The 23,747-nt window shown below is 40.9% G+C and overlaps 1 protein-coding gene across 3 annotated transcripts in view; it reads right to left on the bottom strand.

Annotated features, from left to right (window-relative positions):
- Positions 1 to 23,747, bottom strand: part of ABTB3 (ankyrin repeat and BTB domain containing 3) — a 270,752-nt gene that overhangs the window by 41,225 nt on the left and 205,780 nt on the right. For all 3 annotated transcript variants that reach the window (XM_054988430.1, XM_054988429.1, XM_054988431.1), the window contains exons 4-5: positions 19,290 to 19,442; positions 2,151 to 2,316 (exon numbers count right to left, since the gene is read on the bottom strand). In XM_054988430.1, the coding sequence (XP_054844405.1) occupies positions 2,151 to 2,316; positions 19,290 to 19,442 (319 nt within the window). The remainder of the gene's footprint in view (positions 1 to 2,150; positions 2,317 to 19,289; positions 19,443 to 23,747) is intronic.

The raw sequence follows: 23,747 nt of genomic DNA, 5'->3' as shown, positions 1-23,747 counted from the left end.
TCCTTCATGCTTTTTACATTTCCAGCATTTATTAGACGTTTAAATTCCCTAACGCAATTTTCTTTGGTGTCAAATACCAACGATAAATCATTTTGTAGACGTTCTCTTTAATATTAGTGCATGTCGTGATCTTCAATGTATTTTTCCACAAGTATTCCCACGCCTCCATTGTTATTTCTTTATTAAAGTTTATAGCCCACTTCACCATTTGCACTTTAACTGTCTCATCTTCTGTGTACCATTTTAGCAACACTTTATAAGTCTTAGAGATTTCCTTTTATCCTCTTGTAGAATTGCCTCCTCTAATTCCGAATTCTCCATTCTTACCCCTCCTTTCACACAGTCCGAGTTATAAAGATCTCTAATCTGTCTATATTGAAACCAATCGTAACTTGGAGACAACTCATCTTGCGTCTTTTTTCTTAGTTTAGAAGATTCTATTCGTGTTATCTCCTTGTACGTTAAACACTGTTGTTCATTATCGACAGTTCTCGGATCTATTACTTCATAAGGAACCACCCAGGAGGGAATTCCTTCCTGTAGGTAATCTCTATACTTCTTCCAAATTGTGAAGAGGCTTCTCCGTGTGCTTCTCCGTCTCTCTTGCAGGCTTGTCCTTCGCCTCTATCTGTGGCACTCCAAAGGTGTGGACGATGCAGGAGGGCCGGGAACCATCAACGGAGTCTCACTGGCTGTTGCTTCGGGGCTGGAGGGCGGGCAGCTCTACCTCAGCTGCTGGCTGTTGGTCCTGATGAGCCTGCAGCTCATCTGTCTGCTTGCTACCCAGGGCTCCTTTTCTCCTGAGGAGCCCTCAATGCTGCTGTGCCCTGACTGGCCCATGACAATCCATTTCCTACAATACTTCGTAAAAGGTAGTGGAGTGGCTGTACTCATCATCTCCCTGATACAGACAGGATCTTTGGCCCAGATAAATATGTAAATCAGGCAACTGTCTTCACTGAAATGTGCATAATATGTCTTAAAACCCTTCTTAAACAAAATTTATCCGTTAGCTTCTGTTTGAATGGAGTCTTGTCTTTACAGAGATGGAAATTTAAATCCCATTGTCTTCTGTATAGTCGAAATGATAATCTCTTTCCTTGACTAAAAATCAGAATGCTAGGCCTTCGTCTCATAAAAAATGTTCCTTTAGCCATTTAATGAGCTTCTTTTTGACAGGTTAGACTTGAGCATTTTATACTCACTGCCTATACAGTAAACAGCTGGAGGAGTAGATGCTTTTCTGCACTCATCCATGGTACATAGTGATTTAATTTTAAATGAAATGCCAAGGCAACACAGCAGAAAGTTGCTAGCTCTAGGGAAATGCTGCCCTGTTTGGAAGAAAACTAAATTAGCTGACCCTTCATTACAGAGATTCCTGGCTGCAACTTGTATTAATCTGAAATACCCAGAGCTGCTGATCAACTTATCCATTATGATTAGTGTTACACTGAAAATGGTATTAGATAGTGATAGAGAATTAAATACAGCACAGACAGAAAAAGGAAATAACTATTTCTTATATTCAGCAGGAGAAAAGAGATCTCCCAACATCTTTAATTTTATATAAAAGTAGTTGAGGCAGGCCCTCAACTAGACTGGGGTTACAGCATGGCAGAGCATTAAACATTTTTAATGTTACCTGCTAGCAGGGCTATTTAGATTGGGGAAAAGGGTTAACACCCCCAGCACCATATTTGCAATCTATCTCCCCATCCCCACCGTCCATGGCTGCTTGTAAATAAAATTAAAAACATTGGGAGATCAAATCATAGATCTTCTGTGTCTCATTTAATTGAGCTTTTGTCCCAGATTCCAAAACACAGAAATAAGGTAGAACTCCACGTTCTATGAAGTTCCATTATCATTTGGAAAAAAAAATCTTTCTTTCTCAAATTGCAGACACCACACCTGCAATTTCCCTGCTGGACATCTGAAAATCACAGTTCCAACACTTGTAATCTATAAAGGGTGTGCTCTTAAAAATGGTTATGGAACTACACATGACGTGGAGTTCTACCCTTATCAAAATTACTAGTTTTGGAAGAGAGAATAATGGGAAGAGCTGAAGAACCTCGTGCCTATAAATGAGAGAACATTTTGGGGAGTGGGAGGGCTATTCCTTTAATCAGTTTTCAATTTTGTACCTGTTCACTCATGCTGTTAATTCCATCAGGCCCCAGTAAAGCTATGGCCTGTTTGACCAGATCTGTTCGGCCACAGGTCAGCATTCTGAATCCCAAATCTTGCTTGAATTTTGCTTCTGTGGCTACAGCATCCAACTTCCGAGAAGCGCAGAAACAATCATCAATCCTGTGAACGAAGAAACAATTAGGAAGCATTTTAAAAAAACAAAACAAATAAGACCAGTCATTTAACCAGCTACATTTGGTTTTAAATAGCACATACCGCTATTGCTTCAAACAACCTATATAATAATCTGTCAAGTAGAATTTAGATATAGTAAATCCTACAAAAGCTATCCTTACCAGCCCTTCCTAGATATGGTTGCCATTTATGAATCAGCTAGCAGAAATTCAACAGTTACAGATTTTTTTTCCTAGCAGGATGATGTAGCAATAGCATCAAGTACCAGTTTGATTTTTGCCTCTCAGCATAAAAAAGGTTGTTTGACTCACAATCAGGAGAAAAGGTAGCAATGATAATTTTATGATTCATATTCTAGAGAAGCCATTTAGGCTGCTGCACCAAAACAACAGGAGTCATATGTTAGTTTGGAATGAGCTGGCTCAGGCTGTTGCTGAAAAGAGAGAATCCTGGTTTTGGGAGTTAGTCTCGTTTGGTACGGGTAGGTCTCTTTATCAAATAGAAGCCCAAATTCCTGGGAATATTTGGTGTGAACATTTTATGTAAATATACCAATCTCCACTACTCCCAGCTAAGCAGAAATTAAGGAACTGGTCATTTGCCATAGAAGCGCAGATGCTACTGGAATGGCCTGTTGTGACAGCAGCTGAAGCTGGAAATCTTATAGCTTCCTTAGCTTCAGGAAAATCTCCAGGGGAAGATCTGATCCCAGCAGACCTGATAAAAACATTTTCCAGCTGGTGGTTCCCAATACTTGCTAAACTGCTTTCCCACTTGAACAACACAGGTGTTTTTCCAGCAGGATGGAAGACTAGTGTAGTGGTCCCTATCTACAAAAAGGGAGATCAATCGGATCCAAACAACTACCAGCCTATTAGTCTTTTAGACACAGTCTCCAAATTATATGGTAAATAACTTCTCCAAAAATTGGAGGATTGGATAAGGGACAACAACATACTACACCCCAATCAAGCAGGCTTCAGAAGAGGCCATTGCATGACAGATCACTGTCAAACACTTCTCCAGCTGACTTATGCAGGTATGAATGGCCCAACCAAAGCCTTATATGTGGCATTCATTGATCTGGCCTCAGCTTTCAATTCTATAGACAGGGGATGGCTTTGGGAGAAGCTTGCATAGACTAACATAGATAAGAGACTGTTGCTTCTTATACGTGAGCTATATTCAGATACATTCGCAAGAATCAGGGTTGGTATACGTCATTACGCTTCCAGTCTCTGCCAACTGAGATGCTACTCGGGCGAGTCCAAAAAAACCCCATCGATCAGCGGATATGTATCTGTGGATCCTCAATCGAGGACTTACCACACTATGTTTTAAACTGTCCCTTATACCAGGAACCAAGTGGAAAATTTCTCGCGAATATTCTATCTGGCCTCCATCTTCTGTCTGACTTTGATAAACTAAATTTTATACTTTCAGATACAGACCCTTTTATTTTGAATAGGATGGCCCTCTATGTCCTGGCTGCTAGGAAAATAAGGGCAAATGTGGTAACCAGGAGAGTAAACACCTGATATAGATTGTTGTTTTATAAGCTGCTAGAAACCATTCGGTTTTAATGTTGTTTAATGTTTACATTTTAGGTAAAATGCATTTTATAGTAATTTTATTGTTTCTTGGCCTTTTGGATAAGATCAAGTGTGTAGTAGTAGTAATTTTATTTATATGCATATATGTTAGTTAAGAGATATATTGTGGCAGATGCTTTTATAGGCTGGAACCCACTTCATCAGACGAATCTGAAGAATGTCAGGGTTCTTTTTATTTTTATTCTATGACTGAAGGTTTAGGAATATTTACTGATATCATCTTATTATTACTTATATCCACAATTTCTCCAAGGAGCTCTGGGCAGTAGTTTAGCTTCACAATAACCCTGCAAGTTAAATGAAATGTAGAGAGATATTTGCCCAAGGCCAATCGGTGAGCTTTATGGCTGAACAGGGACTTGAACTCGAATGTCTCATATAAAACCCAACAGCAAGTCCAAACACAACCCATGGCACCATACAAGTACTCATCAGTAATTCTCATATAACACAGCTGCTAACACTGGCAATGGCATCCTAAGCAGAGTTACACCCTTTTGCCCATTGACTTCAATAGATGTATTGTCGAAGGCTTTCACGGCCGGAGAACGATGGTTGTTGTGGGTTTTCCGGGCTGTATAGCCGTGGTCTTGGCATTGTAGTTCCTGACATTTCGCCAGCAGCTGTGGCTGGCATCTTCAGAGGTGTAGCACCAAAAGACAGATCTCTCAGTGTCACAGTGTTGTTGTTTTTTTCCACACTGCGACACTGAGAGATCTGTCTTTTGGTGCTACACCTCTGAAGATGCCAGCCACAGCTGCTGGCGAAACGTCAGGAACTACAATGCCAAGACCACGGCTATACAGCCCGGAAAACTCACAACAACCATCGACTTCAATAGACTTACAAGGGTGTAACTCTGCTTAGGATGCCATTGTGAACAGCTTATGTTTATGGTGGTCTGGTTTACATGCTGCCAAATATAGTAAGATCTATCCATATGGACCTCCAGATTGTGTGTGCTTGCTTCCATGTGCAGGCAATAATGTGTTACCTGTCTTTTCATCTCCAAAAATGGCTGTAAGTTAGAAATCACAGCTACAAGCCACAAATATGCCTCACATATAGGCCTGTAACAACCCTGGATCATATGCAACTTTCTATGCATAGCGGCAGACACACAGAGATCTTCCATGGTCCTTGACATCCAACATTATGACCACGTTACCATTCTGGTTCACTGTGAACCTCAGGCACAGAGCTACACTTCTTTAAATGTAGGCTATTATTACCATATGTATTTGCCACTATTTGAACTGTGAAGTAGTTCTCCCAAGCTATTTTTCTAATTTATTATTTATTTACTGAAATATTTATACCATGCCTTTCCCTTGATTCTCAAGACAGCTTTCAATTATAAATTAAAGCCATACATAAAACCCCATTAATCCCCCCTATGAAAATGTCTGCCACTCAAACCGCATCAAAAGCCCTAGCAAACACAGCTTACAGCTCCACCTAAAAACTTCTAAGGATGGCACTGTAGCAGCAACCATGATGAGACGGGAGAGGAGAGGGAAACGTCTGAGGTAACTGCCTTCCAGACTTATGGCTGTCCAAATCTCACACTGGCTTCTCCTTGTGTTTGTTTAAACCACCCTTAGGTAAAGGTAGTCCTCTGTGCAAGCACCAAGTCATTACTGACCCATGGGGGGACGTCACATTACAACATTTTCTTGGCAGACTTTTTATGGGGTGGGGGCAGACTTATGGCTGTCCATATCTCACACTGGCTTCTCCTTGTGTTTGTTTAAACCACCCTTAACCACCCACAATAAGTAAAAACGGGTGATACAAGCTTTACCAAACTGGTTGGTAGCATATAAGTTTTGTTTCCCTAATCAGTTCTTATTTTATTTTGTCCTTACAAAAATAATATGGTACTTTATTGTGAAGTAAGTATAAACACTTTCACACAGCTATTTGACTTGATAGAAAAGATGCAGATGAAACTGAACAACAAACATTTATTTACAGAAAATATGGTGTAACACAGTAAAGGTTTAGTGTGGAATAATCAGAATGGAATATACAACTGACTCTCAACTGCACTCCCCAGAGGTTATATTTTTTCACATTTGTGATTATCTCTTTTCCCTTCTTAAGACAAGCTGGCTCACCCCACCCTGCCATCCAGTGGAGTTCCAGAGGCTCTGACCAACTGGCAATCACTGGGATTTGCATAAGGTTTAAATCACAAGGCTTGGTTCAGATGGGTGGGACTTTGCCAGAAGGGTGATTGCCAGAGTGTCCTCCTCAGAGAGGTTTCATAAGATGAGAGCCACTAATGAAAAGGAACAGGTTGTGACAGATGCCAGGCAGGCAAGCTTAAGTGAGTGGGAGGGAGGGTGAGCAGAAGGTGACAGCTTCTAGACAGTAATTGACACATGAGGACATAAGGGAGAGGTGGTCATTCAGATATGCAGGTCGAAGACCATGAAAGTCTTTAAAAACCAGCACCTTGAATTGGATTTAGAAACAAGTGGGCAGTAAAGGCAGGTGTTTCAAAACAAGCAAGGTATGTTCTCATTGGCTAGTCCCTGAGAATAATGTTGCTGCTGCATTCTGAACCACCTGCATCTTCGATATCTTGGAAGATATAATTTGCCTGAAGGAGGGGCTGTTTAGGGGAGTATGCATTCTGTCGCTTCTCTCAATCTCAAAGTTACCTGTTACATCTACAGAGGCCTCAGCAATACACTGTTTGGAGGAGGGGGGGGGGGAGAATGAGAAGCATATTGAAAAGGTCTACAAGAAGTGGTTAAGCAAAGCAAACATGGAGGAGTATGTGTTCCAGAACGGCATGTTGAGGTAATGAAGTATGAAATTGGGCATGCAAAGGAAAAACTTTCTCCAAGTTCTGTTGAACCATCAAGTCAAATAAGGGCTAGGAAGTTGGCCAACACAAATAAAGCAGAACTACCCAAATGCAGTTGATTGGATTGATGGATTTACTTTGATTGCTTGCAAGTTTTGCAATACAACATGGAGTTGGGCTGCTTTCTAGAGCCATCTGTTCAGGAATAATGCTATTTGCAAGAAATAGGTTTGCTTTGGCAAGAAAAGCTGCTGACACATCAAAGAACTGCAAAGAAGTCTTAACTTCATAATGCATTGCCTCTTATTTAATGTACTATGGCTGTTTCACCTGTAAAAGCCACAGTAACAGGTCCCAAAATTGAGTTTAAGTCCTTGAATGTTCGGTTTTTTAAAGAAGTGTTTAAATATGAAAGTGCTTCCGTTCTTTCCTGCCCCTCTATAAATGTAGAGAATGGAACTGAAATGCCAATGTGGTACTGCGGCCAGAGCGATAAGACTTGGCCTGGGAAATCATGGGTTCAGATTTCTGACCTTGAACAACTGGCTCTTAGCTTAACTGACTTTATTGGGTTATTTTGAATCTAAAATGGAATAATCAATATATGGGATAACCAATATATGCTGCCTTTAGCTTACTGAAACAAGGGCAGAATACTTAAAAAAAAAATTAAAAATGAATGAAAGAACTGCCTACTTTTCTTCAGTAACCAAACTTGATGCAATATGAGCTACACATCAGCTTTCAAGAATCACAGATAATTTAGCTCTTAATTTCTTTTGCTAGCAATTATGGAATGCTCCCTAAAGACAGGGCCTTCTACTCTGTTGCAGAATTCTACATCCACAAAATCATAAACTGATTTCAGCACATATTATGCAAATTAAAAGCCTTTAAACCATTGTTCTTACTTTGAAAAAAATCCATCCAGTTTGCATGTGTTGTTTTCTATTAATATTTTTGGCAGGGTTTTTTTGGGGGGGGGGGTCAAGAAATGATAATGGAATTAGGAAGGACAAGGTATGGGCAAAGTATGTATGGCCTAACTACATGATACAGTTTTCCGGGAAATGTCCCTTGGTCCAGTTGAAGAAGTGGTCTTCGAGTTCTGAGCATCCCAAACTTGTATTGTCCCATTTGCGCTGGGACCATGACACACAGGGAGGAAGGGGCTTAAGTATTCTCTTCCATCCTGTTTTCCTGACTTGGAACTGACCTGGGAAGCCACTATTGCTCTGCTGGGGAAACTTAAAATGTGCAGATGGGCATATTAGGTTTCTCCAGCTGGACAAGTAGTGGCTCTCTTGGGCCATTTCAGGTCAGCAAAATGGGGATGAATTTTTGAAGCTCACTCTCCTCCCCACATGTCGTGTTCCTGATTTGGATTGGGCCTGCATGTGCCTAGGAAGCATGAAACTCCCCCAGACTCAGGGGATGTACGCAGCAAATTACATGTATGTGGGAACCAGTTTCAAACTGCACAGTCTTTTGAGGGAGACCAGACTTGTGCTTCACCTGCAAATTGTTTCGTGATAGGTCAGTGTGTGACATACATGTATATGACTTATAGTGCAATCCTATGCAAAGCCTACATGCATTCATTTGAATGGGCTTAGACTGGAGTCACTCAGCACAGGATTGGATTACACTGTCAGTCATGAGAAACACCCAGCAGAACAATGGAGACTTTTGCAGATACTTACTCTATCCCAGAATCAACTGTTGTGTTAGGAACTGGGTATCATGAATACTGTCTGTGCAGCTGGAAACAGTTCTTTACTAACACAAACATACTGCAAACTATTTTTTGCTCTTTCATTTAAAAGAAGCAAAATCAAAAAGAGTCCAGTAGCACCTTTAAGACTAACCAACTTTATTGTAGCATAAGGTTTTAAGAATCACAGTTCTCTTCGTCAGATGCATGGAGGGCAAGAAGAAATCAAGTTTAGGATGCTCACAACTCCAAGACCATTTCTTCAACTGGACCAAGGGACATTTCCTGGAAAACTGTATCATGTAGTTAGGCCATACATACTTTGCCCATACCTTGTCCTTCCTAATTCCATTATCATTTCTTGACCCCCCCCCCAAAAAAACCTCCAGGGGAACTGTTTCTTCTTGCCCTCCATGCATCTGATGAAGAGAACTGTGATTCTCGAAAGCTTATGCTGCAATAAAGTTGGTTAGTCTTAAAGGTGCTACTGGACTCTTTTTGATTTTGCTACTACAGACTAACACGGCTAACTCCTCTGGATCTATGACCATTTAAAAGAAGGAGGTTTTCATTCATTCAAATGGTCAGATTTGAATTGGCTCAAAGCACATGGTCTCAGCATGATGTTTCTCGAAAGCTTAGGCTACAGTAAAGTTGGTTAGTCTTAAAGGTGCTACTGGACTCTTTTCTATTTCAGCATGATGTTTGATACTGTATTGTAGATGGGCTCAGTATCTGCTGAACAATACATAGGATTGCCGACTTCAGGTTGGGAAATTCCTGGAGATTTGGGGGAGGTGGAGCCTGTGGTGGGACTTCAGCAGGATATGATGTCACAGAATCCACCGTCCAAATCTGCCATTTTCTCCAGGGGAATTGATCTCTCAGGACTGAAGAGCAACTATAATTTTAGGAGATTTGCAGGCCCCATCTGGAGGTTACAATCCTAGTAATAAGTCATATCCTAACAAGGACCATTTCACACATTAAGGACATAATCGGTCATTGTCTCTGTGTGTGTGTGTGTGCACACACGTGAAGGAGGCCTAAATATGGTGCTGGTGCGAGAGTTAAAAAATCATCTATGTCCTTTGGGGCATCCCATTCCATATGCACAGCTGCACTGTGTATATAAATGGCAGGAAATTAACAAGCTTGTTCAAACCAGCAGAATTTCCCTCTTTGTTTTTTGATTACCTGTAAAAGAAATCTCTACTCTGTGCATAAGGGCATCTACCCTGCAATTAATTGTGGTGCTCTTAACAGGAGGGATCCTCAGCTCCTATTGATTTACTGGCAATTTGTCCACGCTGTTAGCATACTGCTCCAGCTTTTGGAAGCAAGCAAGTGGAGGGAGCTGTGTAATAATAACTGTGTACAACTTTCTATTAAAACACATTTGATTGAAGAAAGGGCTTTTTAAAATTATCTGTGGATATTTCTACATCAGTAGCTCCTTAGAAAATTCAGGTTGCACAAAGTTACTGCTTGCATGGACGTCAGCAGATTCTCAATAGATGTTAGGAGTCAGAGATATTTTGTGGTTCATTTATTTGTTCCCTGTTGTTAAACAGCACGCACATTCTTCCTTGATCCCAGTGAAAATGCCTTAAAACGGATCACCATTGATCAAACAGGGGCAGTTGTAAAACAAAAATAATAATTAGGAGCGATTTGTTAAAAGTAACGTTAAGAAAACTGCGTTTTGGGGAGGGCAATAGAAGCAATAAACTGTAGCAATAAATCTGCTTTACTTCACACTTTATAGGCAAATGCCTATTTCCTCATTTCCATTAAGTATCCATGGGGCGGGGGAGAGCAGCAGCCAGTACTGGTTCTCTGGCACCTGTATCTGTATATACATGTTTGTCACTTGTACATGTTTCATCTTACAGTGGTTTCATCTTCATTGTACACAAAAATGTTTTATATCTAAATCTTAAAAAGTGGCACTGTACTGCACTTGGGAGATTTCACATGGAAGGTTGTCAGGGGGTGGCAGCCCCACCCCTGCACTCACCTACTCCACAGGAGCCTCTGGCAGGAATAGTGTTGTCATCCCCCAGGTGGAACCTGGAGATCTCTCAGAATTACAACTGATCTCCAGGTCACAGAGATCAGTTCCCCTGGAGTCTACAGAATTATATTCCAATGAGATCCTTCCCCTTCCCAAATTCCACCCTCCACAAGATCCACTCCCAAATCTCTCGAATTTCCCGAAGCCGATTTGGCAACTCTACTGGATTATGCCCATAAGGCGTGAAATGGTCCTTATGACTGAACCCTCTTCAGACCCTGACTGAGAGCATGAGCTTTGAGCTGAAAGTCTGTGGTTTAAATCTCAGTTCAGGTAGAACTCACTAGGTGTCTTGGGCAAACCATTACCTCTCAGCCTCACCCCCACCCCATTCCCAATCTGAAATACAAGGATAATAATATTTTGCTATGTTACACAGTTGTTATAAGAGCTACTGGATGAATGTGAAGCACTTTAAGCTCTTCATATAGCTCTTGTCCTAAGTACAAATATTATATAATTATTATTATACTGCTGTGCTCCCTTTGCTTAAAGTGGGAGGAAAGGGAGAGAGAGAAATGCTTCCCAATGAAGACCTGTTTGCATGTTATTTGAGGGCACAGGAGGAACTGCTTACTCATCATAGCAATCCTCTGCACATTTTTTGCCATAGCATATGTGGGCAATATCAATTGTTGACAAGTTAGGCAGCTAGCAGAGGGGAAGGAGCGATGCCTGCACATAAAATCCTATTTTATATCCTGCCTTTTTAGCAGGGGTGGTGGTTGTGGAGAAGCTTGTTTACTTCATACTCCAGGTGGTGGAATCAGACGTCAAACTGGGAGCATGACAGCTTCATGTCCAGATCAATACTGTACATAAAGAGAATCCTGAACTGCAGCTGTTCTCAACTTCCCTTGTACAATGCCCATCAGAGGAAGGCTGAGGCGGCACATGGCACACAGCAAATCTCATTAGCAGAATTTGCAAACAGAAGGAAGATGCAGAGCATGAATGAACATGAATAACTTGGACCCATGTTTGTATTAGGGTCAAAACTTATTTCATAAGGTTAAGGCATGAAAGGGATAGCACAGAATATTCATTATACACTCTGTACTGATATAGAAGTAAAATACAGGGGGAGAGAGACAACACTAATGCTTCCTTATTAGTGTTCAATGCTAGGTTAGCAAAACAGGATGAGATTCCCATCAGGAGACCTGTATATGGCCTTATAAGTATTCAAGTCCCCTTTATTCTCCAGAATCATCTGTGCCAAGGGGCTACTGAGTTTGCTCAAGGAGTCTGTCTGCAGCCACAAGCTGGGTTGGCATTTTTGTACCTAATTATTGCAGCAGTCATGCTTGGTATTAGAGGATTTGTCAAAATTTGGGATGAGGACAAGGACACTCAAGGAGAGAAGCATATGAAAGTCATGCTGGAGCTAATTAGATGGAAAAAATATCTTCCACTGTTATCCAGCCCTTTAAAGAACTCCTGCTTCTCCATCCCACCTCGTGTATTTTAAAGGAACAGTGTTATAAATGGTCTCTTTTCAAGGACTGTCCTTGTTTTAAGCCCAAGTTCTACATATTACTAAGTTCATATACAAAACACATTTCTAGAAAATCATTTGCAAGAAACCTGCATGCAGATCTTAACATGTGACCATGAAGAGTTTTGCTCTACATACTTGGAGATTGACTAAAGCTCTCAACATATGTACACTGGGACGGATCCAAACCATGGGTTTGAATTTAAAAATGTCCTTCACCTCATGGAAGGAAAGTCTTTCATCCCCGGAAAACCACCTTTGGATTCAACCCCATGGTTTGGAGCCAACCCACTGGGTGCACACTGGAAACAGCCCACATGTAGGAAAATGACATTGTGAACTATGCATAGTTTTGACCAGTGTTTTCTCTGTTGCAGGGGCCAAAGCTGAAGTAAAAGGCCCCCCACTCGAGACGCCAAGAGAACCACGGCCAGTAAATAATAATCACCTTGACAGATCAACGGGCTGACCCAATATAAGGAAGCTTCATGTGCTTGTTAAGGGTGGGTCTGTTTCTCAGTGGCAGATCACATGCTTTGTGTGCAGAAGGTCCCAAGTTCAATCCTCAACATTTCCAGCTAAAAGAATCAAGTAATAGATGAGGTGTATTTCAATCAGGGGAATGGATAATGGGGAAAAAGTTAACATCCCCTTTCATAGTGCTACGTTCCCAATTTTTTTAAAGGACAAATTACTCCTCTGGACTCCAGAACTGTTTTTATGGCTGCCACCACATAGAAGTTTTTCTCTAGTTTCATGTTTAAACTGGAGCAGGTTTTTGATGGGGAGAGCATCCACAGGATGTGATCCTCTGTCTACTTTCCATGCCCCCCTTCCACTTTGCTGCAATTTATGAAAACTTCTTTGTGCACTGTGTGTATGTGAAGGTGCTCATTTTTACAGGTCCCAGCACAACAGTGCCATTTTCCTTGCTCCTGCCTCCTGACTGCACCCCCCCACACACACACACTTATACCAATATAGGGGCTTTATAACCAGTAGCTGACATGTTGCTGTACTATTAAGGTATAGCAGTATGTCAATCACCCAGAGAAGGAACATAGAAAATCTTTGCTGTGCGAATGAAGCCTATTTCTACGTATCAGAAAAATGTATGTTTAATATTATGGGGTTGCCCAGGAGACCAAAACACAAAATCAAAGTTCACTAAGTATTATATCTTTGCAAAGTAAGGGCCTTTTGTTTTTGCTTGAATATTTCAGAGAAAGCTAAAAACAAAGAGTGTTCGGAGTACTGAAAATGCCAAAAGGAGCAGTAGAGAGCCCACTACAACTTTTAAGTAAACTGGGAAGACTAAAAATAAATAGGAGAGCAAACTCACAATTGTGGTCCTTATACAGCCTTAAATATTTATATAAAGTGCAAGGTGCAACATTACAGTAACAGTCGAAACATTGGTTCCAAAACATTCTCATGCAATCACTCCAGGTAAGTTACAAAGTCAATATCAAAAATGAGCAATTGTGTCTCATATGTCCTTTGCTTTGTATCTTTCAGACGAAAACAACAAAGTGACTCCACAGCTTTGCCAAGCCACTTCAACAAGACACCAGCTTTCTTTCCTTGTTTCGCAAAGCTTCCTCAGGAAATGCATTCGGCATGCATCTTCTTGTGCATTTTCTCTCACTGCTCACATCGGAACCAAAACATTCGTGGCCAGATGGCAGCGGCTTGTCGAAGTAGCATATGTGATGCTAATTTTTGATATGGACTTTGTAATTTACCTTGAATGATTGACGGTTATGGAACCAGTGTTTATTACTGTAATAGAGGTATCAGAATGTGGATCCTTTGCACCTTGCTCTTTATATAAATATTTAAGGCTATATAAGGACCACAATTGTGAGTCTGCTCTTCTGTTTATTTTTTAGAGCCAAGCTACAAGTGACGAATTACACTTGCCTGGCAAGTGAACAGACTCACGTGTATTCCTCCCTGTTCACTTGCCATTCACTTGCGCTTCATTTGATCAAGCGGAGAGCAAGTGAATGGCAAGTGAACAGAGAGGAATACATGTGAGTTTGTTCACTTGCCAGGCAAGTGTAATTCGTCACTTATAGCTTGGCTTTGAGTCTTCTCAGTTTACTTTTAAGTTGCAGTGGGCTCTCTGCTGCTCCTTTTGAATATTTTCCTGTGCATCCTTTTATAGCTGCATTTATATTAGCCACCACTGGAGGTCTTCATTTTCTTAGAACTGGACTTTGAATGTGAGAAAACATTTATCACAAGGACTTCAGAATGTCATTATACCCCCAAACAACCGTGTGAGGTAAGAATGGCTCAGAGTCCAAATTATAAGCTCTGGGCTACCCTCTGATCTTCATTGTTTTGTATGGATTTGTACCTGGGGATTTCTCAGGTGTGAACCCAACATTGTAGACTGCGTGTCACACTAGCAATAAAAGGTTTATGTGCAAAGGATCTTCCAGTACAGTACTTTCGTATTAAAACAGAACCAAGGGAAGCAAGTACAACAGCAAGAGGCCTGAACACCAATACTCTTCCTTTGCAAATTGCTGTACAACCAAAATCCTTGTTTCACAGTTTCTTGCATCTACCAGTATGTCAAGTGGAAGAATTAGTGCTGGTTGTCATGTGGCTTGGAGCAGATCTGGAAAAAAGCCTTGTGCAGACAAACCCCAGGGATAGCTGCTTTGTCCTATGGAACTGTAATACTCTGGAATAATAAATGACCCATTAACATAAGCTAAGAGGGTCTGTAAACTCCAGCAAAACTATAATGAGCAAGTCAAGAAGGCACTTAGTGCCCAAATAGATAGTTGCCAACTACTTGCATATTTTAACCCCTGTTGCCCTTCACGGAGAAGGCTATACATTGATTTATATGTATATCTCTTATACAGAATGTCCAAAATGTGGTGAACGTTAACATTTACATGTTCACATGAACGTCTTAAAAACTCTGCAAAATGCCAGTGAATGTTTACAGTCACCAAAAGATTCATCAGCAGTGATTTTATTTACTTAATTAGAACATTTATAAACCCATTTTTCTTACAGCCAATTGGGACCCAAGGCAGGTAAGAGATTAAAAACTGTATAGAAATCATATAAACATTAAAACACCAGACTATTATACAGATTACATCAGAGAGAATACATATAGTCTCACAGAATCAACAAAGTGTGTTCCAGAGTTCAACTGACAATATCCAGTTTATAGCAAACTTATTTGATTGGGATTCTCATCCTTCACTTTTATAATAAATTAATTTAGATAGACAAACCACATTCCAGATCCTCCTATACCATTCTATGAAGTGGCAGTATGTGTTATGATTTCCACATATTTGACACGAACAACCTCATTGCTGTTACCAAAACTGTTACTCATTCTGTATAACCAGGTCCAACACTCTTTCAAAAATCCAAGTAACAATATTTTAGGATCCCTTATTGTCTCAAAACCTGTGATATTTTGGATCAGTGCTCATATCTGATCCCTAAACCTCAAACTATTAAAATAGCCAACAGAAACCTTACAAATACCATCCTCAAGGAACCCCTACCTTTAAAAATCAAAAGACTACAGAAACCCTCAAGAGACTTCAAAGGCTGTCTTAAAAGTTCCATCTGATAGACTTTCTGAAATTAGAAAAGAGATGAGGGCTCTCTAGTATTTTCTGGAAGGCTGTTTTATAGAGATGGCTCCATTAAGGAGAAAACCCATGAGCGTGATAAATAAAATACGGCATCACAGTTTGGGATAACCAGCAGATGCTGCTGTACCAAGCAAAGTTGCTGCTTTTGTTCATATCAAAAGAGAGGATCTTCCAAGTATGTGGGTACCAAGCAATGAAGAGCTTTAAAGGTAAGTAGCAGCACTTCAAACTGAACTTGGAAACCAAAAGGCAACCAATGCCAAGACTGCAAAACAGATGTGATAGATTCCTGTGTCCCACCTTACTAAAAGATAGACTGCGACATTTTGTACAAACTGAAGTTTCTAACTTGTCTTCAAGGGAAGCCCCAGAGTAGAGTTTGTTACAGTAGTCAAGCCAGAATATGTCCCATGCAGTTACAAAGCAGAGCAAGTTGGAGAAGTATCCCCATTGGACTTTTGGACTCCTATTTGAATGAATTGAATATAGTTGGTATATGTATGAATCTTGGATAATATATGTCTTTGTAATGTGGCATCTTTATATTTCCTATGAGGCCCTGCCACTCATTTAAACTATTTTTTGCAGTGTTAAATATGTGAAAATTATTCATATTTGTTCTATAAGCACATAGCATTTTATTGTAGTTGGATAACGACTTCGAAGATGTTACATAGTTTGTCGTTCTTTATTGATTTATTGCATCCTGACAGTCTCTGAAACATACTGATATTGGCATACTTTGCATCTTTAAAACACTCAATAGAGTGTTGTGAAAGTAGTACCCAATAAGACATTTCTTAATCTATTTATTATGGTTATTTCTTCTTAGTTAAGTTGGTCATGGCACTGCGTGCCTAGTACTTTTACTGTGACTCTCCCCCCTTTTTAGGTTAGAATATGTCCCATCTGCAAATGATGATATTCATTATATGTTTCCAGGATTGTCAAGATTCACACATAAAATTCAACAGATTTTGGAAATTCACCATAAAATGGTGTTTGGGGCTTTTTAGTTCTGGGAAAAAAACATGACTTAGAAAGGACACAATAGAGATTTCTAAGATTCTGAACAGTGTGAAGAAAGTAGATAGCAAAATAGCCTTTTCTCTCTTTCTTCAAAGTAGTAGAACTTGGGAGTACCCAGCAAAATTGACAGGCAGTACATTCAGGACAGACAATGTACTCCAAGTAAATAATACAAAATGCAAGTACACAACAAAAAATTAACTTATGGAAATCTGGCCTATGCTTCCTAGTTTTGCCCCATTGCCCGCCAATAGTTGGTGATCGGCAGGAGTTGGCAAACGCCCCAGTGATCAGCCACCACTGGCAGGCAACTCAGAAAAGCATGCACTGAGAGCGCTTCCAGCAGGGCCCAACAATGTCAGTTCTCGAAGTGACATCATTGCACCACAGAGGTGCTCCCACACTTCACTGGCCCCAAACAGGCTCCATATAAAGTCACTTCCCGGAAATGACATCATCATGTATCGCCAGTAATTCCTGAGTCCTCTCCTCTCACCAGGTGGGCATAGGGATCTGAGAACCCTACTCCTGCCCCACTCTCCTCAGAGGTTTTAAGAAGCTGCTGTGCCTGCCTGCCTGCCTGCCCCAAGAAATAACACCCAAGAAGCCCCAGGCTCTGCCAATCTCCTTCTCTGACCTGTTCCCAGCTGCAGCCTATCACCTGAGTCCCACATCTTTCCTAAGTCATGAATAGGGCCTGCAAGACTCTGAGTCTGCTGCTGGGGCACCCCTCTGGGCACAGCACCACACTTGTTTCCTTCCCCACAGTCCCTGGTTGAGTTGCCTGTCCTTGTGATGCCTGGATGAGGCTGCCCCCTGCTAAATGTTCCTCTGTACTAGGTAAATGCGGGGGGGGGGGGGCTGCCACCTCTGTTCTTGTGCACAGACTGGGACCATGCAGAGAGGGAGGTTTTAACACCCTCCTCCCCAGACATGCTGTTGTCACAGACGTAATACTCCCCATCCCACCTCAGATCTGCCATTTGCCTGACTGGAGAAAACATGTAGATTGGTTTTCTGGTGCCTGTATGCTTCTCCCCAAAAAGCAATTATCCACTCTAGAAGACCCACTGAAGTCAGAAAATGGTGCAAGGAGAAACAATAGAAACCCTCCTTTCTTTAGCAACACGGTCCCCATATAAACCAGGCCTTCCTACAACTCCTCTTTACAATGGAGATACCTGCTAAAGATCCAGTCACTGGTCTTCCAACAATTCAACTGTTTCAGCACTCCAGTATTTAATGGTAAATGTAAAAACTCCCAGGCAGTATATGAAACATTGAAGCCTTTGATTTTAGCTTTGCTGGTTGTGCCTGTATCTTTGGTGATGACTAAAGTAAATAAATAAGATTTACTGGATCTTCAATGATATGCACAAATATATGTGAGAAGCAGAGTTAAGAACAACTGCCAAGATACCCCCACTGCTGCCTTAGTGCAGCCAGACCCAAAATACAAAAATAGGAGGAGGCACAAGGTTATATCTATTACATGCATAATGCGATAAGCGGGGGGCGGGGGGGCACCTCATTCATCTGAGACGCCTCTTATATTAAAAAACTTCTATCAAATTAATCAGTGATGGCATGCTGCTCATACCTAGAATCACATAGGAAATTTTATACTTTTAAATAGCACAAGAAGCATAGACTACTTTTGCATTCAGCATGAAACATCTGAACTTGCGTTGAGTTGGCTGCTATGGGGGGATAGGCATACAACCCTTTCCTCCTATAATGAGAGGATCTTTTACAATTTATTGTTAAAGCAGTTGGCAAAAAATTATATAGGAAGTTGAGCTGGTATTCTAAGGTAGAAAGGAATATCAGCTCTTCTGTGTTCAAAATCTGCCAAACAACTGGAGAACTAATTTCTTCTTTCACAGGTCTATGATGCTGAAGCACAAATCATCCCATATAAACAGTAAAAAAGAAACATTTCTCCCACACTGGAAGTATGCATCAAAACCCAGTGCTTTTGTCTCTCCACATATGCAACTGCATCAAGCTTTTTTTTTATACATAAAATGTTCAGAAATCAAGATTAATAGCAGTGTTAGGAAATTCCTAGCCACTCCTTACTTATTGTATTAAAATATGATTCCAAGCCTTTAGCAGCATAACCTCTGTTCCCAAAACTGACTTCAGTAGAATCTTACAGCAGGAGCTGAAGGTACTTCTTGGTGCAAAGATGCTATTTAAACTGCAACAGAGAATAGAGAGTAGCCAGCTCTGCAGCCTTTTAAATAACACCTCCGAATTTTGCACAGCAAGACACAGATAATTAGGTGAGCAGTTCAGTCTCTTGTTAGGAAAACAGCATCCGATGGCAAAGGTGGGCAGAGGGGATTATAAACAGAATTCAAAAGAAAAGCTTGACCCAGCTATTTAAACATACAGGTATGTGAAGCTAGCATATTGTCACACAGCCATGTGAAAGCAATACAGCTGCTAATTTCATAAGCTAAATGTGCAAAAAACCCCACCCAGCTTGCACATATGCACACTGAATATATACTGAACTGCTGCATTATTGAATCATATTATTTCTTCTCTCTGACTTACTTTAACTGTCGAGGTTCACAGTCAACTCCCGGCAGCAAGAGTCTGGCTGCTTGCCGTACATCATCGCTATCCACCGAGAAGCTGCGGCGGTGCCCTGCATGAGCCAGAGCGACTCTTATCCATTCCATCAGAGGTGGCAGCACTATGAAAGGCCTACGAAAAGCAAAACAGGAGAAGCTGTTTCAGCTTTGTTATCAATTGCAAAACCAAAAGCAAACCAGAGTTTACAATTCTTTGCTTAACAAGAATGTTCCCTGAAACAACATATCCCAAATCTTTTCTCGCAGTTCTATAAGTGTTCCTTCCCAGTTCATATGTGTTTCCTTTTGGGATTTGCAAACCTTGCTAGCAATCAGAAGAAATCAGAGGACCCTAGTTAGAACGAAAATAGCTAGTGAACATTTTTTTTAAAAAGAGAGAAAAGAATATAGCCAAAGCTCTTTCCCTAGATCAAAATAAGGGATCTGAGAGAGACAAGACAATTTCTTCCCTTCCTCAAATACAAGAGAAGCTTAAAAACCAAGGGATGTAATGTTTGCATTCAAATGAAAGTAGTATTAAATGTTCACCCAAATATTGAACATATGTCTGCCTGATGTTAAAAATGCAGTATTCTAATACTATTATGGGGTGGCCCTTATGTGGCATCACTATAGTTTTTCAGCAATAGCCAATATTTCTTTTAAAGATAAAGTCAAAATGAATGGAATTGGACCAGACTAAAATTTCCAGAAGTGGAATGAAACGTTCCTGCCTTCCACTGCAGCTCACTGATCTCCATAAACTGCTGCTCCTGGAAGACAGGGGACCATGTGGCATGAGGGGGTTCTTGCAGCAGGAAGGGGGAATTGGTGGAAATTGCCCGTTTAGTTTTCATCCATCCCATGCACTAGAACAAATTATTTTCAGAATTATAGCATTGCCTGCAAGTGAGGAGATCCACAGGTGCAGAGAGATTCCTACTGTAATTCCAGGCTCCTGACGTTAGAAGCAGCAGATTGGTCTCTTTCCCTCCTTAAAAACTTGTGCTGTGGCATACAGGCAGATGGCTTAGTCTGGGGATGTCAGTAAAAGCCACACTGAATGCATGCAAAGCCACGAACACCTGTAAAAGAGGCTTTCCAGTTATAACAGGTGCTGATTTGAAAATCAGTCTGAGATCCAAGTTCAAATCCCTGCTCATCCATGTAGGATGACCTTGAGTCACTCACTACCTCAGCCATAAACTCATGGGGCTGTCAGAAGGAGAAAATGGAAGGAATGGTAACAGGTAAATCAAATCCATCTTTTTACATAGGCAAAAAGTAACAGTACAAAACAACAGTTTTGTACTGTTTAAGTAATAATAGCTGTCCCTAGATTCCCCCTGCCCCCCCCCCAGGGCCCTTCTAAACCTTTCCAGCTATATTAAAAGAAAACATTTTACATTTTGCAACTAGGAAACGTGATGGTATTTTATAGTAGCCAAAAGGCAGGAAGCAAAATTACTGTGTTTCCCAAAAACATTTTAAAGAACAAAATTACCTCTATTTGCTCTGTTATAAATATAGAATTCTGTATTCTTATCCATAGAGCAGAAGATTCTAGATCAGAGGGTCCCCAGCCTTCCAACCTGTGGGCACCTTTGGAATTTAGAAAGGGGCTGGTAAGCTCCACTCCAAAATGGCTGCTGTAGGAGGTACAGCCAAATGCAATAACTCCCTTCTCATGTTGCAAAAAAAAAACATCACTGAAGAGAAATAAAAATTTAATGATGGAAAGTGTGAGGTGATGGAGGGAGAAAGAGAAGGGGAAATAAAAAGAAGGAAAGCATGAAGGAGGACTAGAACCACGTACTGACTAAGGGAATCTGGGTGCTTACCAGTCTGCCTGATCCTCCATGGCTGCCTGCAGCTGTTACTGCAGCAATGGAAAAAGGGTTTTCCCTTTCCTTTGAATGAGGGCAGCTAACGAAACGAAACCATATTTTACAACAGCCCTACAAACTTTCTGAAATGTTTGGCAAGTGCCAGGAGAACTACTGGCAGGCAGCATGGCACCCATGGGTGCCACTGAGGAATGGTGCTCTAGAACATTGACTGAAATCAGGGGTGGCCACTCACATCATTTCTCCTTGCTGGTATGTCGCTCTGTTCTATGCGTGAACCTAACCAAGTGAACACATTCCCTCTCTGTTCTCTTGTTACTGTCACAGAGATTAAGACAGGGAACTACTTAGCAAATTAGGAAAATAACTCCTGAAACAAATGTAAGAATGCTTATTCTTGGTAACTTTTAAATAAATTGTTTATTTCTGCTATAAGTTGAAGCAGTAAAGTACTTAACTTTTGTTTTCTCTGCACTGCCAGTGCAGTGGGGAGTAAACTACTTTTGTGCATCGGCAATTACTAAGATGAAGAATTTTAGCTGGTGAAGTTACTGCTGGAATGACCTACTTCTGTTTGAGAGGGTAGGAGCAAACCCATCCTTAGAGAGAGAGAGAGAGAGAGAGAGAGAGAGAGAATTCCACCTTGATGCACTTTGCTACGATTAAAGGATGGAGAGAGACTGTATCTTTGTGCTTGCCTTCCTTCCCTCTGGCTCATATGAGTGTGGCAGTGTACCAGTCATGAAGAATGTGTGTGTTCTTCACTTCTGTCAAAGTTCTAGAAACCTACCCTGTGGTCTGTGCGTGAACTATTCAAAATGGGGGACCATATTAAGACCTTTATTTCCAACTAGTTTCTTCTCAAATTTCCATTTAGGCGATTCAAAATTCCTAGCCACCTCCTAGAATTCCTTCTGTTAAGTTTTTGATACTTAATCTTAAGGCTCTTCACAGTGTCTCCCTATTCTATCCCGTTCCCCTTTGTATCACACAGCATGTCTGCGCTTGAGTGAGTATGTATCACACAGAACTCTTTGCTGTAAATAACTACCTAGCAAGATTCAAACTGACTAGACCAGTTTTTTGCTGACCCAATTGGCAACTATAGGAGTGTCTTTTTGACAGAAGTAGATTCTGTCTTCTTGTTCCAACCAGATGTAGATGTCTTTCTTTTACAAAAATATCTCTGAAGGAAGAAATGGAGTCACAGGTTGCCTAAAGTAATCTTTTTTGTACTCCAGACTGAAGGAGGCCCCTAGTATACATAAGCTGGAGAAAACACTGCAAAGATCTACAAAAAAGGGAGATTTTGAGAGCCAGCATGGTACAGTGATTAGAGTGCTGGACTAGGGTCTGGGAAACCCAGGCCTGAATCCACACTCTGTCATGGAAGCTTTCTGAGTGACCACGGGCCAATCACACATCCTCAACCAAACCTACCTCACGGGGTTGTTGTGAGGATAAAATGGAGGAGAGAAAAGTGATGTAAGCCGCTTTGGGTCCACTTTGGGGAGAAAGATGGGTATAACGAAACAAACATATAAATAAAGGTGTGTTCAGATCATGGAATCATCGCCAATTATATTAAGAGTGCTCAAAACAATTACATGAAAACATATACCTCACATATTTGTGTACTGAATTTCCCCAGAAGAAAATATGACGGCAGGGGAGGGGACTCCGCACAGCACAGCATAATGTCAACCAAGTGATTGGTGCAGTCATAAATTCAGTGTGTTAGGTGAACTGGTCTTGAATGCACACCACCTAAAGTGGCAACGGTAGGGGGAGGCATTGCAGAGGCATTTCCTAAATTTGTAGAACAGGAGTAAAGAACTACCTCACAGGGTAGTTGTAGAAACTAATAACAAGCACCATGTTATTAGGGTAGCTAGTTCTTTAGTCTAAAAACTGGTCATCTCCAGGCTGTCACCACAAGGGCCCTTGTTCCAACGTACTAGTCGATTTATGTAATACCAGCACTACCTCTACTCATGATATCAGGAACAGTTCTGTGTTTATAATCCAAGGATGGCTTTTTGAACCCCTCCCCCATTTTTGCCACACACTAAGTTGTTTGTTTCTTGCCTACCACCACTTCATACTAAAGGTGAACACCTGCAAAGACCTTTATGCAACGAATCAATTTATGCAGCTAATCAGTTTCTTAAAAGACTGACAAGTGTTGCTTCCAGCCATTGGAATGGCTGGGCTGACAATGGTTGGTTCCACTCAATGCTGGAAGAATTCCTTTAGAAATTTATTTTTGAAACTGGCTGGAAATATGGTACTAAAGAAGTTTGGTGGATTATAGAAGTACTGATTAGTATGTATGCTTGTAGCCAAAGATTAACAGGGTCTGTTTGGTAGAATCATTAAACTTTGGGATCTAAAAATTTCCATAAATGACAGATGAACAAGTAAATAGCCTTTGTTATGGGAATGGAGGAGAAAAACAAGGAATGAAGTAAAAATCTTCTAGGCATAAAGAGTAGTTCTAAAGGTTCCAAAATCTTAACATTTTATTATCCCAACTAACACAACTGTAAGAAAGAAAAAAAACCCCACAGAACCGGGACAGATGAGTTAGC

Source organism: Eublepharis macularius, chromosome 9 (assembly GCF_028583425.1).
Source record: "Eublepharis macularius isolate TG4126 chromosome 9, MPM_Emac_v1.0, whole genome shotgun sequence".
NCBI classification, from domain to species: domain Eukaryota; kingdom Metazoa; phylum Chordata; class Lepidosauria; order Squamata; family Eublepharidae; genus Eublepharis; species Eublepharis macularius.
Note: the sequence above shows the minus strand (reverse complement) of the source record. Positions and strands in the feature narration are given on the sequence as shown.